Genomic DNA, 19,039 nt, shown 5'->3' with positions numbered 1-19,039 from the left:
TGAAAATGAAACAGGTTTCCACAGAACTGGTGCAAGTGCGACAGAGATAAAACAAAGTGACATTTGATAAATGGTCTTCATAAATTTGTCGGATTGCACCAAGGCCGTTTTGTTGTTTTTATGTTTTAATGCAACAGTATATCAACATTCAGCCAAGCAGAAAAAGAAATCGTCATTGTTTTATTAAATATTTTAATTGGTATTGATAAAATGTTACTTAAATGGCATAGTTACAGTTGTTGCTATTTTGAATAACATTTTGTGAAAACTTTCACGCACATTATAATTAATTTTGAACGCTTCGGAAAATTCTCGATCGCTACCTTGACAACTGTTTGTTTTTGATTGGCTGAAAATTTTCAGGAAAATCAAATTCCTCTGAGTAAGGAATTATTCGATTTCTGTGCATCGTTTAAATTCTAACATACAAAGCAATAAGTGTATAAAATATATTTAAAGGTAAACCGTGAACCGAAGTATTTTATTGTAATTTTGACAATAATGGTATTTGGTCGCCCTTTATTGAGGATTTCCGTTATCCGGCTGCTGCACCGACCACTTCTGTGTCCGAACGCTACACAAATTCATACTCATAGTTTTTAATTAAATTAAGTCGAGTTCTCGTGGCAGAGTATGTATATACTGGTCAAAGTTTTTCGTTCTCGTGTATTGCCGACGCTTTTTTAGTTAGCCGACGTGTTCCGTCATCGATATCTTGTAATTTTTCAGATGGCTTTATTTAGCCGTAGAGTATACCTTTTTGGTGCCTTACTGGTGTTAGTAAATGCAACGGGTGTGGTGCATGCCGACAGTGAAGATGCTGACGACGAAGCTACCGTGGAGGTTAGTCTTGGAGGTTACATGACCTGAATAAATTACAATGCTTGTTCACAAGTCATTACAGCAGATAAACTCGCTGATAGAAGTTGTTTAATGACCCACTTTTACTATCTTATGATATTGTAAAAATTGTCTAGAGTCAATTTCAAGTCATCATTATTGTAACAAAAGATTTTTTCAACATGAATTTATGGTGCACCTTACCTATGAATGAAGGTTACCATTTACCCTACTGTATACTTGTAGTGTATTTGAAACAAAATGTGCATCAAATAATATGATACTGTAAGGCAAGTTCATCTGTAGATAATGATTCAAATCCGCACTTTCATTGTCTATCACATCGGAGTTAACTCATGAACTGCGTTTTGAAGGCTTGGTCCAATGGCATTATGAAACTAGTTTTTGAATGGTCACCAAAGGGCTATGATAAGATCCTATAAGTTATGTTTTCATATTTGAACTAAGCTATCAACCAATGCTTAGTTAGGAATATACTGAACCGATCAAATCAAGTATAAATGGACATTCCTAAAAGCATACCATAAATTAACACAATCATACTTTTACCATAGACTGTGGAAGAAGAGAACCAGTATGTTAGTCCTAAAATAAGTCCAGAAAAAGTGTACCTAGCTGAACACTTTGATGATGAGGCCTCCTTTAAGAAGAAATGGGTGAAGTCTGAAGCTAAGAAACAGGGTGTTGATGAGAACATCGCCAAGTATGATGGAAAATGGGAGGTAAGTGTTACTAAGGAAAAACAATTTTATGTTGGTCAGTAGTTAATTAGGAAATACCTTATATTGAACATATAGGTATTCTTTTGCTATCCTGATGACAAACATTAGTATTTATTTAACCAGATTCCCATAAAGTGCAATTGAAAAAATAAATATGAGTACAACTAGCACCATGAATCATAATTGTATGAGAGGTAACTTAAAAAGTGAAAGAAATTGAAATTTTCTCCTGTTATCTTTACAATTTACTTTTATACGAGATAAAATAATAAAACGTTAAATTATTAACTGATAGCAATCTCAAATAGGTTGTAGATATGGAGCAGTTGTCGGAATATTTGCACTAGGTGTCATGGTTTGATAATCTCAGTCCTTCTTATCTTGATTGCCGTGTCATATAACATCTGGCTTATTTTATTGAATCAGGCTGATAACAAATCTAATCATACTTTTCTTTCTATGGATGACCGATTTTCTTAGTATTTAGCTTATTTTATACTAGCTGTTTGTCATGGTTTTACCTGTGTTACCAAGGCACTTCATTCCATCTGTTAATAAAATATAGTCTAATGGCAGTTTCCTGCAGTGCCACCCTATCCTAGTGGGACTCATTCAAATATAGCATATGTTACTTGGAGATAATTTAGCTTCCCTTCTTCAGTAGTTTTGGAGACTTTAGGGTATACAAACGCTCAACATTTAAATACATGCACTATTTCAGATTCAACAACCCAGCAGGAAGATCTTTAAAGAGGACCTTGGTCTAGTGTTGACCACTGAAGCCAAACATGCCGCCATATCTACCCTGCTTGACAAACCATTTGAGTTCAAAGATAAACCATTCATTGTTCAATATGAAGTCACTATGCAGGTAAGATTTATGTACTTTTAATTGAATATTGGGAAGTGTTTGACCACTTTCTCACATTATGGTAAGTGACTATGTGGTTAAAGATAGAGCATATAACTTACCTTAACAAGTACATATTTAACTACCATGATCCTCACTTCAAAAATTACTAAAGGAGGATTAAGTTTATAACAAAAGTTTTTCGTCATCTTGCAATGTCTGAGTCTATAGACCTTATATAAGCAGTTTTGAGTCAGTCATACCCAATGTATTTTAGTTTCATTCAAGAATAAAAAGGTGACTGTTGTTTATTTTTGTCGCACTGCACTTACTTTTATCTGTATAAAAAGAAATTTGATAATTTTCCTCAATAAATATGTAGCAGAATTCCGGCTAAGACATAATTAGATTCCAAATGATGCCCAAGTTTTATTCTTCAACATTACTTGAAGAATATATAAACAGAATCTTTAACATTGAAAACCCATGTACGTTGACATATTACTCATAGTTATGCAGTAAAACTTATTGTATTGACTCACTAATTGGCTTATAGGCTAAGCATTGAGCCTTTCATATTTCCACGTCAGTGTAGACTTTAACTGAAACTCAGACGTATGTTGCGTCATACAAACGTATGTCTAATATGAATCTAAATATAAGCTAATTAACGTGAAGCAGTGACCTGATTTAATTATTGTATTGATTTGATTTAGGTGTTAGCTTTCTTAAACATAGGTTTATTTTTGAAGAGGCAGTTTTAATATAGCTAAAGTTTCGTATTTTCGTCATCTATGTTGAATTTAGGCATGAGGTGCTTCCGCGTTATTACACCACCCTGAATTCCATCCTAATTAAAAACTTAATTGCCATTAGTTGTTAACATTAATTAATTAATTAATAGTGGAGATCTAAGGGGGAGGCCTATGTTCAGCAGTGAAAAGGCAATAATAAATGGTGATGCGTTAAATGATTATGCACTTTGATACAAAAACGTGAGAATTTCACTGTTTTGTACACTATGTTATTACAAACGTATCCTGGACGCTCTCCAAAATTGTTTTCGGAAATGTTATCACATTACGTTATAAATAACTTGAATCGCGTCAATATTTTTTGTTTGTTTACGTTGGAGGCTATAAATCACATCCTACATGGTTTATTTACGCGTAAACACAATTATAACTGTGGGAATTGACTTCGAAAATGAGGATTGTACTTATTAGTTATCAGAAATGCAAATGCTATTGAAAGTGCTATGGGAGATAAATGTACCACCGTGGGTAGTCTAGTAATTAAATATTATAAAAAGATTCTTTCTTCTATCGACTCGAAATAAAGGCATCGATGTAATATTCCTACCAAATATGAATTCGAATAAAATGTATTCCTAGTACCCATTCAAAATAGACTGGAAAAACAGCACTTTTCGGCTGTCACAATTACATGAGACAGCTGCCAAAACCGCTTTTCACCATTTCCTATATGTTTTTGGTACAAACTCCCCAGCAACAATTTAGGGTAATATATCATTTGCTATAAATTACAGGAAGGTCAAAACTGCGGCGGTGCCTACATTAAGCTTCTTTCCCGTGGTACAAACACTAAGGCCGATCTCCGCAAGTTCTACGACCAGACGCCCTACACCATCATGTTCGGCCCCGACAAGTGTGGCAATGATAACAAACTGCACTTCATCTTCAGACATAAGAACCCTAAGAACGGAACCATTGAGGAGAAACATAGCAAGAAACCTTCGTGAGTATACCCAATCTATAATATCTATCATCTATAATAATGTTATAAAGCTGAGTTTGTTTATTTGAACATGCTAATGCCAGGAACTACTGATCTAATGTTAGATAGCCCTTTTATTGTGGCAAGGCTAATAATTACTTATAATTTGTACATCATGACAATATTTCATGCCATTGGTATATTGCTATAAATAACACATCATAGGTTTCCATTAAAAATATTGTCGCAGGATAATTATAAAAGTGCAGCAGCAAAATTATGTTATATACAAATAAGTTTGTTCATACATACTTTTTGGTTTAAAAACATTAATCATTGTCTCTGTATTCTTCCCAAAAAGGAGAAGGTTGTCAATTCCTTTCAAGTAGAACAAACATTCCCACCTAAACATCATCATCATTAATTTAAGAGCCCAGCTCTTGTTGGTGCAGCTCCTTCCATTTACACCTATCTAGCGCCAACTCCTGAACTTCCTTGTACGTCACAACTTTCACCTTTTCTTTAATTTGCTCGCAAAATGTAGAGAATAGGAGAGGAAAAATGATGGGATATCTTATACGTCACGACGATTCTATCAAAAACATCGCCGAAGCGAAGGTCGAAGGAAAGAGAGGAAGGGGTCGTCCAAGGTATAGCTACACCTAGACATAGCCCTAATTATTTTAATTTTTTCCACATTCCAGTACACGTCTAGATGACATCTACAAAGACAAGGAACCGCATCTGTACACCCTGATTGTCCGTCCGGATAACACGTTCAGCATACAGATAGACAACAAGGAGGTGAACTCTGGTTCTCTCTTAGACGACTTCACTCCTCCCGTAAACCCACCAGAAGAGATTGATGACCCCAATGATAAGAAGCCTGAAGATTGGGATGAGAGGGAAAAGGTTAGTAGGAAAACACATCTCATGTTTTTGTGATTTTTAAGGACATACAAGGATTTTGTTGGGTTATGGTCGGTATAGTAGCAGTTATGTCAGGTAAACAAGGATTTTGTCATGCAAACAAGGATTTATCTGTCAAACATGCAAGTTTCTTGTATTCGTAAATGAAATGTTTTTGTTATTGTGTCTTCAATAATAGTATTAAATTCAATTTGATATATTCGATATTTTTTAGTGTCAATTTAGGTTAAAACGAGTTTGTTCAGTATTTTCAGTATCTTTTGTTTCTTAAAACAAACAAAGCGAACATCACAGTTTATTACATTCGAGTGCATATCTCTATTTGTGTACATTTTCAGTGTAATCTGTTTGCGTTGAAAGTTTGAAACACACTTGGCAATGTGCCAATAATGAGGTGATTGTTCTCACTAAATCCTGGAAATATACGTCATTTTATTTTGTAGATGCTTATTATTGTATTTAATGAACACATTCACTTTAAATTTTACAAAAGTAATGGTACTTATTTTTTTTTTATTTTCGTCATATGGTCTTGAACTTAAAATCTATTTTCTGTTATAGAATACTTTTGTAGTTACAAAATCCTCCGGTCACGCTTTTTACTGGGGTGTATTTTCAAATATATCCGTGTGGCTGACATATTATATCAATTTAGCTGAAATTACACACAACAGGAGATCTGAATTCTTTTTGCGAGTGTTTTTATGGGGTAAATAGTTTTAATCATTTTTTTTATGATTACATAAATCTTTTGTTTTTGCCATAGATTGTGGACCCATCAGCAACTAAGCCGGAGGACTGGGACGAGGATGCGCCCGCGCAGATCATCGACCCCAACGCCGTCAAGCCCGACGGCTGGCTCGACGATGAACCTGAAATGATTCCCGGTAAGATATTACATTGTTTATGAGCATTTTGCAGGATAATTTTTCAACGATATATCATGTTATCTGATTTATCGATTTCCAAAAATTTGAAGTAAAACTGATGTTTTGGAGGTTTTCAATATTAAATATTCTTCATCCCGTTGCTGCGTCACCAAAATTAAGGATTGACGACATATATTATGACAACTATTAAGTTTAATACATAACACGCAAAAAAAAATAATTTCAGATCCCGAAGCCAAGAAACCTGAAGACTGGGACGAGGAAATGGACGGAGAGTGGGAAGCACCTCTTATTGACAACCCCAAGTGTGCTGCCGCGGCTGGCTGTGGTGAATGGAAACCTCCCACCATACCCAATCCCAACTACAAGGTAATGCCCCGGAAAATATAACTAGAAAGACAAGCGGAGATGTCATAAGAATATATCCAGTAGTTTAGGCATGGGCAGTCAATTTCATATTTCTCATTTGCTCCAAACCTATTTAGAAAAGGTGTTGTATTTCATTTCCAGTTTGGTGCCATTAAGTTTGTTTGAAACCTTCACTTTTTTCTTTTTCATGTTACGTTTTCTTTATTTCTATGAAATAGTATTGCCCATGTTATCATTTATTCTCATCGTTAGTTCGTAAATCTTCCTAAATAATATCCCCTTATAAAAATAGTTTAGTATCAAACATACTTCACACACAATATACCTATGTGCTTGCAGGGCATCTGGCGGGCGCCGCTGATCACGAACCCCAACTACCGCGGCAAGTGGACGCCCAGGCGCATCCCCAACCCGCACTACTTCAAGGACGATCACCCCTTCCGGATGACGCCTATTGTAAGTATTATGTTTTTATTTGACCATAGAATATGGTAGAATGTGGAGAACTTTAGTAAATGTAGCACCTGCTGCATTGGCAATTGCCGATATATTATGTAAATGATAATTTACTTTGATTTTACCCAAAAAAAAATAATAATTAAAAAACATATTATATCAAAAAACTTCTGGTTTATGCTGTTAAAAACTAGAATAGAGAAGTCGGGTTTGAGTCATCACAACAGTCTAACGCTGGAAGATATTAACAGACTCAGTTGTTTATCAAACAAAAAAGGAAAACTATACCTATCCGCTTCCAAATTGAGTCGATTTTACTCACACAATTTGCATACATACATTGCAATTTAAAGCTTTAAAAAAGATAGTTGCGAGTACTACAAACTAGCGCCTCAAGCGTTATGTGCGCCATTATACATTTTGTACAAGAAGCATACGTAAATAAACATTAATTATTCATTTGGCACACTCCAGCACGCGGTAGGCTTCGAGCTGTGGTCGATGTCGCCGATGCTGCTGTTCGACAACCTCATCATCACGGACGACGTCGCCGTCGCAGACCAGTGGGCTCGGGACACATTCGTGCTCAAGAAGGCTAAGATCTCTAGGGATTCTGTAAGTATATTGTAGTTATCAGATTTAGATAAATTATTTATGGAATAATAATTATGATGTTTCTATAGTGGTATACGGAGATAATCGTCGGTTTTGTGTTACCATTTCGTTAAAGTTGTCTCAAAAGGGCCCAAAAATCCGGGATTATGTAGTACTTACAAAATAATGAGTATTAAGTTTGTCTTATTCATTTGAGAATGTGGGGGCACGGTAATGACGATTCAAACAAACAAACAACCTACCTTTTCTCGAAACACTGTCGTATTTTTGAAGCTCGTAATTAGTTTTAAAAAACCTTTAATCACAAGCTATACAAAAAAGGACATTTCATCTTGAAAATACCAATATAATAATATGCCCATAGTTATTGTAAAATACATCGACATATAACATGAGGTGTGTTAGCAAACTCTATGGGGCCGCATGTTACGCGCGATGAACTACGCGCCGGGCTACTGGGCGCTGTACGCGCTGTACGTCGCCATCCCCATCGTCGCCTACATCGCCTGCCTCATACGTCGCGCTAATGAGGTGCAAAGAACGAATAGCTAGACAAATTGTACAGATTTGCCCATTTAATAAGCTAGACGAACGGAAAATTGTACGGATTGATGCTCGCGCGACTATTAAGCTAGCTAAACTGTACATTTTACAGGTTTGATCTTCTATTAAGCAGCTAAACTGTAAATTATACTTTACCTTCCTATTGAGCTACAAGTACAAGTGTGGTCTATACTATACATTGTCCCTCAAAATAAATTAGAATGTTGTCAATTCGGATTTGCAATCATTTTTATTTTCAGCATACCCACTTATCCAAGCTATTTCAATGATTTTGTACGTTATATGTTATACGTAGTTGCTATGTAGTTGGCTAGTGTGTACCAAAGCTAAATATCCGCAGGACTCGGTAGTGGACCGCGCTCTGAAGTACGCGGGCGACAACCCGTGGGTGTACGCCGTCGTTATCATCGGCTCCTTCCTATTGGTCGGACTTATTGCGTACGCGTGCTTTGGATCTAAATCGGTAAGTTTTTGTATCGAGTTTTATTTGGGTAAGTTTAGTGCTGCCATGGTCAATATTGGTAGAAGGTTTTGTATGCAGAAGTGGCTCTTATTGACCATACTGCTATTAATTCTACAATTTTTTAATGCACTATGGTTTTTACTAATAGTTCAACCGAAGGAGCGATCATTTTCATAGTTTCATTTAAATATTGCTCTACATACATATAATAATATGCTTTATATCGACCCGCTACTTATATGGAATCTTTCAGTAGACCTGAAAAAACACTATAAAGTCAGAAGTCACCAACCCACACTGAGCGCACGGAGTGAATAACGCTCAATTCTTCTCTGTGTGAAAGGAGGCCTGAGTCCAGCAGTAGGTCGATAAAACTGCTGATTCAGAAATTATTAATTTTTGCCATCAAAAACTCTTGAAGCTTACAATATTTCACAACTCTTCAAATGACCCTTAGTAAATAAAGAGTAACAAATCACCACAGGACGTGGAAGCTGACATAAAGAAGACAGATGCAGTGGCTGAAGACGACCCTCACCAGTCGGACGCTGAGGAGGAGTCCCGCGAGGAGTTAGAGCGTCCCAGCAAGGCGGACCTCGAGGGACCTGCCGCTGATGTGGAACCAGAAAACCTTGTTACCTCTACTGAAGACGTGAGTATACTAGCAGCCTTTCACAAACTGTATTGTCTAAGTCAAAAACATTAATTGAAACTAGACTAGTTTTTAGTTTTAACACTTTTACGTCAAAAGAACAGCATCCCCAAAACGCCCCCCTATTACAACTTCCTAGTGTTCTGGCTGGGAAAAAGAAACGGTGAAGAACAAACTTCCTAGCAAAATTGTTGATTTGAACAAGTCGTATTCAGTCGCTGTGGCTTCTGACTACCTATTCTGACTGGCAAACATGTGCAAATGACAGCCGGACCCACTTATTTATCGTACCTTCCGAAATACCCAAGAGCTCGTCATGACAAGAAGGCCACTCATCCACCATAGACGCGATCTCTTGGCATATGATGTAATGTTATAAATTAAAATGGATTTAAAATGATTTTCTGTTACAGACTACGCCACTAGTGGACACAGACGGCGCCGGCGACGGTCAGAGGAAACGCAAGCCTCGTAAGGAGTAATACGTGAGCGTTGTATAGTTCAAATGTAACGTGTGTGTGTGTGTGTGTGTGTGGCTGTAGCGATGTGTGCGGGGACGTGACGTCATCACGCGTCTGCGGCGGTAGGGTACTTGTGTGTTGAGCTCGGAATTCAAATTTGGAATTGTTTTTTTATTTTTTTTAAGAAGTATTACACAAAAAGGTTGTTATGCTATTGCGGAACTTGTTAGTAAAGGACCAAAGAGTGTGAAGGAAGACCAAAGTTAGTTTGATAAAATAACATGTTGCTACGATTGCTAAACATTTATTTTTCATAGAATAGGAAGGCAAAATTAATCAAGTAACATCTGTAAAACTTTATGGACTGTATATTTGTTTCTGTATCTATGTTAATTTATTTAACTTGAAATTAGCCTAGTTAGCTTCTAATAGAAAATTATACATACCTTGTTTGGAGCTGACTCAACATACAAGTGTGTATCTGCCTTCTCTGGACTCTTTCTTTTATGTAGTTAAGCTATATTATTAGACTAATATATTATAGAAAATTATATTCTCGTCTGTCTTTCTTGCCCGTAAAACTTATTTTTTCGCGGTTTCCTTCTATTTAAGGACTTAATAATAACTTCTTGGTATTTATAGAAATATGGTATATCATAATAATATTCTACTATTTTTACATACAATAGGAATGTCGAAGGTATTATATTTAATAGTGTTTAGTAGATAGAGTAGAGCAATAATTTATTCGAGCAAATAAGGTATATTGTGGGACGAATTTACATCAAGTATGTCATATTTTCTTCATGTTGTTTAGTATTACGAACAGAATATTCTGGTTGAACGTACTGGCTTTATGTGTGCGTTATAATGTGTAGAATATTTTAAAACAAGCTGTTATTATTTCGTCTTCACAGTACAATATAAATTCACGTGTATTTTCCTATTGTGTACTGCCAAAGAACTTCAGCGTCTTTATTTTAACATGTGACCAATAATGTAGTGAACAAATGTTGAAAGAACTTACGTTGCATTTTTATATTATACACTGTATGATATTGATAAAGTATTTATTTCATATCGGTACAGTCGTCTACGGAAGCGGTTTGTCACTTAACTTCCACCTTCTGTCACAAATTCACTTTTCACATGTTCTGTTGTCGACTGTACTCTGAAAACATGTCCGCATTGCGTGTTCATTGATTTTTGTTATGAATTTCGTTCATAAATGTTATATACTTTTATGTGGAATATAATATAATAAAATATGTGGAATAAGTAGTTTATTTTTTGTATTTTTTTCGTTGGCACGTTGTGGGTTCCGTATGAGAGGTTTATCTGTATATAATTTGTCGGCTTATTATATTATTAGTGAATTCTGAAGATTTTTGTGCGACAATTTCTTTTACATTTTACTTATGACTATGTACATTTAGATAGAAACACATTGCTTATTATCGAGTATTAACTTCGTCGTATTGTGTAATATACTTGAATTTTCACTAATATATACTTGTCTTAGGATCGTGCTCATGCTGTGCTCGATTTATGAGTTAACAATAAAGTACAACACTTATTATATTTGGAATTCTTATTTTCCCGTAGCAGAATAACACTGCTAAATAGGTTCCTTCTAATAATAACATTAAATCGGTGATGCAGTCACTGCCGATTCATCATAAACTAGATTCTTCATTTATTTTGATATACCAAGACCTCGTAAATTTCGATACTTGAACAAAATATTACAATATTTTTTCATTGCTTCACATATTAATTTAAATGAAATGAGCACGATCCGAAAGTGCTTTGGACTCACAGCCTTCCTAAATGTTTCAAGTAACTTACGTTTAGCAGGTTAACGTAAAGTTATATCAATAAGGCCCTTAACTCGTATTAAATAAAAAGATTCATAATTATTGTGGTCATATATAGTTAAAATATTAAGGGGCAATGTCTTAGCGTAATTTATTTACAAGGGCGATTGTCAAAACTATCACCATTGTCGTGTGTTTACAAATTAAAAAAAGTAGTTAAATAAAATTATGCAGGTATTTTTTATATTTATTTTTCACATTCCAACCTTTATTTTTATGACAGTAAGATGCATTTTCGGAAGTTTCTTTTGTATGAGTTTCTAAGCTGTGAGTCCAAATGTTATCCCAACACGACGGTTATTTTGGGCAGCTGTATAATTATAAATAACGCTTTAGTCTCGATGCTTTTAATTTCCTAAGTACGACTCTGTGTGATACGTGAAGTTAATGGACTGTAATTTATATGGATAATAAACTGAATTATTTGTACGGGCTTTGTTTTATTTACTGCCATAGTATCTGATAGCATAGTGTATTGCGCTTGAAGATAAACAAAACCTTTTTATTTTTAACTTTTATTATGAGGCAACAATGGTCCATAGATACAATTTTGTAAGTTGTTATAAATGAAGATATTTTATCCGGGTAGGAACTGCGAGAAGTTCCCAACTCAGAAAGCCTTCCAAGCTAGAAAGTCTTTACTTACGAAGCCAGAAAGAGTGCACTGCGGCTGTGACGCCAAACACAAGGGGATGAAACCTCGGGCTGGCCCCAAGTTCAGAAGAGAGATCAGGCGCAGGACCTACATCTACGGGCTGTCCTATGCACGGGTGTATCAATCACAAACTTCCAGACTCCTTTATGCTTTATGAAGAACGATTTCAGCTCTTCTCAGTTATTCTAATGCTATTCAAACAAAAAAAATACCTAAAAAAGTCTAATGAGGTTAAATACCACGTGCGATATGGACAAGAATCTGCCTTCTACATTTTTCCCGAGTATTTCATAAAACCGTGTGCGTTCGCGCAGCGGAATGTTGTTGAATTTAAAGATTTTAATTATGCAGATAATTAGTGTATGACGTCCTATAATTGTGTATGGTAGTGTATGCAGCCATTGTGGAAAATTCACCAAAACAGATTCCGCTGGGCGAACGTTGGCGAATGTTGTCCTGGCGGAACTTTTAATCCATAGACTTTAGAAGAAAATTAGTGTGTATTTGTGTATAATTGATTATGTATGAATGAAATCAGTGCATGCATAAACTTCGCTACGCGAACGTTTAGCCATTAGCTAGTTTTCATATAAAGCGCTTACATAGAGAGCTGTAGATTTTACATACGTTGTTTTGAATTTGTTTATATTTGTTTAAAAACAGATTTAGAAAAGTCCTAGGGTTTAAAAAAAAATATAAACGTAAAATACACTTATTAGGTCTTAGTTCTTAACAGTTTGGGGTCTACATTTTCACGTTGTAATGATATTCCGTTAGTATTAAGTTATAGGATATTTTACCATGAACAGATCACTGTTTACAAAGCAGTCGAATATCACGACGTTCTAAAGTAATTGCATGGTAAAATGTATGCCAATAATTAGTTTAATCATTCAACTATTCACTTGCAAAATTTCATGTCATTTAATTCAGTAATTAAAGAAAGACAATTATAATACCTACTGACGGAGCATCGAAACCCTACATAATCCGACCAAGTTCGGATAGCTACCGTGCCATATGTCTAAGCAACGTTCTTAATTTGGAAGGTTAGTATATTTATAATTATGGTACAGTTGCGTACACAAGCGTTAGGAAAAAATAAAACAATTGCATTTCTTGAATGAAAAATATTTTTTAATAATAACGCCACTATCTACGATAAAAATAAATCTTCAATTAACAAGTACTTCTCTATTTAAATATCCGTGTACAAAAATATTTTATTATTATTACTTACATAAATTACTTGACTACGTGATTAAAAATAACGTTAATAAACGTTACGTATCTTAACTAAAATGACGTAGATATTTTTTTAATAATAATGCCACTAGCATTATTATTAAAAAAATATTTTTCAATCAAGAAATACAATTGTTTTATTTTTTCCTAACGTTTGTGTACGCAACTGTACCATATTAATAAATATACTAACCTTCCAAGTTAAGAACGTTGCTTAGACATATGGCACGGCCGCTTTTTTGTAGCTATCCGAACTTGGTCGGATTATGTAGGGTTTCGATGCTCCGTCAGTATTATAATTGTCTTTCTTTATTTACTGAATTTAATGACATGAAATTTTGCAAGTGAATAGTTGAATGATTAAACTAATTATTGGCATACATTTTACCATGCAATTCCTTTAGAACGTCGTGATATTCGAATGCTTTGTAAACAGTGATCTGTTCATGGTAAAATATCCTATAACTTTTTAATTACTAACGGAACATCATTGATACTTGGCAACATGTTGGAGACACTTACAAGGTTTGTGTAAACGTGAAAATCTAGACCCCAAACTGCATACTTTAAGAACTAAGACCTAATAAGCGTATTTTACGTTCATATTTTTATCTTTTAAACCCTACGACTTTTTCTAAATCTGTTTTTTAAACAAATATAAACAAATTCAAAACAACGTATGTAAAAATCTACAGCTCTCTATGTAAGCGCTTTATATGAAAACTAGCTAATGGCCAAACGTTTGCGTAGCGGAAACTTGAATTTCTCCGAAGTTTATGCATGCACTGATTTCATTCATATATAATCGATTATACACAAATACACATTAATTTTCGGACACATCTCTTTTCTTCTAAAGTCTATCGATTAAAAAAAGTTCCGCCAGGACAACGTTCGCCAACGTTCGCCCAGCGGAATCTGTTTTTGGTGAATTTCTCCACAATGGCTGCATACACAAATTTTTATTTACCATACACAATTATAGGACGTCTTACACTAATTATCTGCATAATTAAAATCTTTAAATTCAACAACATTCCGCTGCGCGAACGCACACCATAAAACCGCAAGCATTTAATGGGAAGGTATCCCCCACAAAAATGACCGTAGGTACCTAAGACTAAAGTTTAATGAGATTGAAAATCTTTTCCTCATGATAAGTTCAGGTATATTCCGTATATTTAAGGACCTTAGTTATCGAAGTTCGGCATTTGTAACCGGGAGAGCGAGGCAGCATGTTGTTATTCCTAAGTGTGTATTTAGTGTTGTGCCGGGCTGCGGCTGAAGCAAGGCCTAACATTATCATAATCCTAGCCGATGACTTGGTAAGTACATATACATACATACAATACATAATTTGCTAGATTTGTCTCTCTTTGTCGAACATCATATCAATGTATCCGACAGCGACAAAAGCCTTGTTATCATAATTTAAGTTTGGCGAATGACGGTAGTTAGCAATGGCAATCTTACGGTGAGTTGCTCCATTTTAAACCATTTTCAATCACTTAATCAAACCACTTTCATTTATCAAATCGCCGATTTGCCCAAATACTTAGGCGGTGAGCACACGGCTGGGTACAGTTTGGTTATCGGTATAGTTAAAGGTGCAACTCACCCTTGTTTGTAAATCATTAGGAAGGTACGTTCTAAATATGTACTTTTTTTCTCACAATCATATCTGTTCCCATACAAAAGAATCTATATTTTACAGATTTGTTTTTTTTTATTATTTGTCTTTCCTTATGCTTTAAATCTGTTTTATATCTGATTCATCTGCCTAGATGTTTGGAGTTCCTCAAAACAAGAAAATTACAGCTAGATCTATTTTTCGTAATTTCGGGGAATATACATTTTTAAGTGCATACATATTTCTAGACCTAGGCAATCCACTGACGCTAGGATGCTACTGAATACCTTCAAATAAGTTATCTCGCCCGCTTCTAACTGGGGCTTACCCAAACGATAAAGCTGAGCTTATTAAGATGGATACCAAAACCCTGCACTAAACTTTTATCCTTGTTATATCTTCAAGGAAAAATGTCTGTTAAATGTTGTTTTTATTCTTGTTTGCACTTTGTGGCTAATCCGATACGTAAATACCTACACAAGGTTTGATAAGACATTAAGTAGGTATGCTTCCCCGTTAGTCAGACTACTCTAGGTAATTTAGCAGTAGATACGAGAGGGCAGGAGCAAATAAGTCGAGAAAAGTTTAGCTAGAACTACTTAGGTACTTAACCTATAATTTATGTCCTATTCAAGGGTTGGAACGATGTAGGGTTCCACGGCATGAACCAGATCCCGACGCCGAACATAGATGCCCTGGCGTATTCTGGAATTATTCTACAGAACTATTACGTTAACTCAATGTGCACCCCATCAAGGGCCGCACTAATGACCGGGAAATACCCCATACATACAGGTAAGCACTAAAATGTAGCTCTAGGTACTAGTACAACAACATCAGACGTGGTACTTTAATGAGCTTTTAATTTTTTGTAAAAGACAAACATGGCTAGTAATCTTCAGAGTCTAATGAAAAAATTATCTTGACTTCGATATTTTGATCAATAAAAATAAATTTATATCTTAATGTACCTATTAGGAATACAACACAGTGCAATACGCGCAGGCGAACCCTGGGGTCTACCTCTGTCAGAAAAGCTGCTTCCACAGTTCCTGAAAGAAATAGGGTACAAAACTCATCTAGTCGGAAAATGGCATTTGGGACATTACAAGAAAGCATATCTTCCTATGAACCGAGGGTGAGTGATTTTGTTGATATTAACGTTGAAGAATAACCCCCACTTGATTACTTAAGTTACTTCTTAGTGACGGATTGTCAAAGAAATCCGTCACTAAGGAGTAAGTAAGGCTTAAGTAACCATTGTGTCCATAAGACTTATGAACTCTCTTATGTACTCCACTTATGTTCTCTCTTATGAACTCTCTTGTGTACCCCACTTATATCCTCTCTTATGTACTGCCCTTATGTACTCCCCTTATGTACTCCTCTTATGTACTCCCCTTATGTACTCTCTTATGTCCTCTCTTATTTACTCTCTTACGTACTATTTTTATATACTCCTCTTATGTACTCTTATTATGTACTGTAAACCGCTTAGTAATTCTTTAAAGAATCCTCTTTATTATTTTAGATTCGACACACATCTCGGCACTTATGGACCAAAGATTGATTTGTATGACCACACTAACATGGATTTGGGAACGTGGGGTTTTGACTTCTGGAGAGGTGAACCAATTATTTACTTGGCTTTAACCGTTATAGTTAATCAAACTATTAGAACAGATAAAGCAGATTTAATGCTTGACCCTTTTTTGACTTTCCGACAGGCTTCGAACATGCAGATGATTTATTTGGACAGTACGCTACAGACATTTATACCGAAGAAGCGATTAAGGTGAGACTTATATGTTTATTTTTTCTGATTACTTAGTTCATATGTTTTCATCTCAAAATGCATTTTTTCATTGATCAAACTTTTTAGGTGGTAAAGGCTCACAACAAAAGTGAACCATTATTCTTGATGGTATCTCATTCTGCGATGCACAGCGGGAATCCGTCAGAATATCTCAGAGCGCCAGATGAGGTCATTGATAGATTCCAATACATTAATGACACGCAGAGGCGGAAATATGCAGGTGCGTAGTTTTATTGTTTGGACCTGTTAAATGCTAATTCGGAGTCTAAATTAAATGCCAAAACACATTCCCGAAGTAAACCGCAAATAATAGCCCTTTTTTTATAATATTTTAATACACCGACCAGCTTCCACGAAAGACGACATGAGACTTAAGAATAACACTCTTATTTTACATGGCATTTCAGGTATACCTAATGAATTTTACCTTCAGGCTTAATCCTTGGTACCTATCCGTATTTTCGATTAATATTTAAAACATGAAAAAAATCCTAACGAGAAATTCTGATCATCGTCAGGTATGCTTGCAAAATTGGACGAGTCGGTTGGTTTGGTGGTAAAGTCGTTACAGGAGTGCGGCTTACTAGAGAACTCCATCATTCTATTCAGTACCGACAACGGCGGAGCTGCACGATGCGATCACAATGTTGCATCAAACCATCCTTTGAAAGGGGTAAATTTGGGCAACGCCCTAACCATATTTACACAGTTTTATTAACTTTCCCTGCATGCGTAGTCCGAACCTCTCACGATATCTAATTCATGGGTAGGTTTCGAACACCAGAATTGAAATATCATTTCGCATTATTTGATAAGTGAGATGATATTTTCGACCATTGTTATGAAGAAAATTTTTAAAAATTGTGCTTTCGTAAAGTAATAGAATTTCGGTTCAGGTAAAAAATACACTTTGGGAGGGCGGGGTCAGAGGTGCTGCTTTATTATGGAGCCCTCTAATTAAGTATCCGTCGCGAGTCGCGAACCAAACTTTCCACTTAGTGGATTGGCTTCCCACATTATACAGCGCTGCAGGAGGAAATGTCAGGTACTTAAACATTAAACAGTCTTTTGACTTTTTTGAATTTTCCCTTAAAATACCAACATCCTGTAATTGGATATTGAAAATCGTATCATTGTGTTCTTTTTCAGTGTATTTGAAAATATCGACGGCTTTAACTCCTGGGAGGCCCTAATAAATGATCTGCCGTCTCAGAGGACCAAAATTGTTCACAACATAGATGACATTTATGGATCAGCTGCCATCACTGTCGACAATTTCAAACTTCTTAAAGGTAACCTTACATGCCCGTGCATTCATGAATATTTGTATTTACAATCATGACTGTAACTATATAGCTTTGTAAAAACTTGAGAAAACGTAGTTCAATATTGAACTGAATTCATTGCAGGAACTAATTTCCAAGGGCGTCGAGACGACTGGTTTGGGCCTAACGCTCGAGATGGCGCATATAACATCGATTCAATTTACAATAGCAGCTCCGCCAAGGCTATCGGCAAGATTGCTAAAATGCCTACCAAAGACAACATTACAAGGCTCAGGTAATACTCACACCAGCTTAGAAGTAACGCGGAAATTATTTAGATATATAGCAAATAAAGTATTACTACGTCATAAATAATTATTGTTTCAGAGAAGAATCGACAATAAAGTGCAATGACAGCATTCCAATAACACCGTGCGATCTCTTGAAAGCACCGTGTCTGTATGACATAAAGGTGGATCCTTGCGAGAAACAGAACTTAGCGTCAGGGTAAGTCATGATAAAAGAACCAAAAATTGCCAGCCTTAAATATACGTAAGGCCTTACTCACTACATTAAGAGCCCTTTGTGAAGTTGACGCATCAAGCTACAAGTTATAGAATAGAGCGTAGTAATTTCAATACCTATGCCTATGCACTTCCTGTAGACAGCATGAAAATCCTCTTAACTCTGTCTGTGTCTAGCGAATTTTACAAAAATCCACTTAAATTTACTAATTTTATTTTCTCAGAAAACCAGAAGTTCTCCAGGCTCTGCTTTTGGAACTCGACAAGGTGAATAAGACAGCAGTACCGTCGTTGAAAATAAAGCCGGTCCCGGAAGCCGATCCTAAGCATTGGGGACGACTGCTAACCACATTTGGAGAAGCAAACACATCATTATCTATAGTTAAATTAAAATGAGAAAATTATAACAAAAACTAACCTGTTTTTATTGTAGGTACCTTCCTAATCACAACTGCTC

At 35.7% G+C, this 19,039-nt stretch overlaps 2 protein-coding genes across 3 annotated transcripts; both read left to right on the top strand.

Moving 5' to 3' along the window:
• Positions 1-300: 300 nt before the first annotated feature.
• On the top strand, positions 301-11,876 carry LOC110374387 (calnexin). Of its 2 annotated transcripts, none has more exons than XM_049840873.2 (13): positions 301-459; positions 730-843; positions 1,416-1,583; positions 2,305-2,454; positions 3,983-4,191; positions 4,875-5,082; positions 5,867-5,987; positions 6,217-6,359; positions 6,699-6,815; positions 7,290-7,430; positions 8,335-8,457; positions 8,942-9,109; positions 9,523-11,876. In XM_049840873.2, the coding sequence occupies exons 2-13, from the start codon at positions 730-732 to the stop codon at positions 9,589-9,591; spliced, it is 1,731 nt and encodes a 576-aa protein (XP_049696830.2). In that variant the 5' UTR covers positions 301-459; the 3' UTR covers positions 9,592-11,876. The 2 variants fall into 2 exon arrangements, with proteins under 2 accessions (XP_049696830.2, XP_049696831.2); XM_049840874.2 differs by lacking the exon at positions 301-459 and adding an exon at positions 479-631.
• A 2,668-nt stretch (positions 11,877-14,544) lies between these two features.
• On the top strand, positions 14,545-18,995 carry LOC110374404 (arylsulfatase I). The gene is made up of 12 exons (XM_064036667.1): positions 14,545-14,672; positions 15,613-15,772; positions 15,956-16,115; positions 16,509-16,603; positions 16,705-16,772; positions 16,860-17,013; positions 17,312-17,466; positions 17,690-17,838; positions 17,943-18,085; positions 18,203-18,353; positions 18,446-18,565; positions 18,807-18,995. The coding sequence occupies exons 1-12, from the start codon at positions 14,583-14,585 to the stop codon at positions 18,976-18,978; spliced, it is 1,617 nt and encodes a 538-aa protein (XP_063892737.1). The 5' UTR covers positions 14,545-14,582; the 3' UTR covers positions 18,979-18,995.
• Positions 18,996-19,039: the final 44 nt, after the last annotated feature.

The sequence above is a fragment of the Helicoverpa armigera genome, chromosome 10, assembly GCF_030705265.1.
Source record: "Helicoverpa armigera isolate CAAS_96S chromosome 10, ASM3070526v1, whole genome shotgun sequence".
Lineage (NCBI taxonomy): Eukaryota > Metazoa > Arthropoda > Insecta > Lepidoptera > Noctuidae > Helicoverpa > Helicoverpa armigera.
Note: the sequence above shows the minus strand (reverse complement) of the source record. Positions and strands in the feature narration are given on the sequence as shown.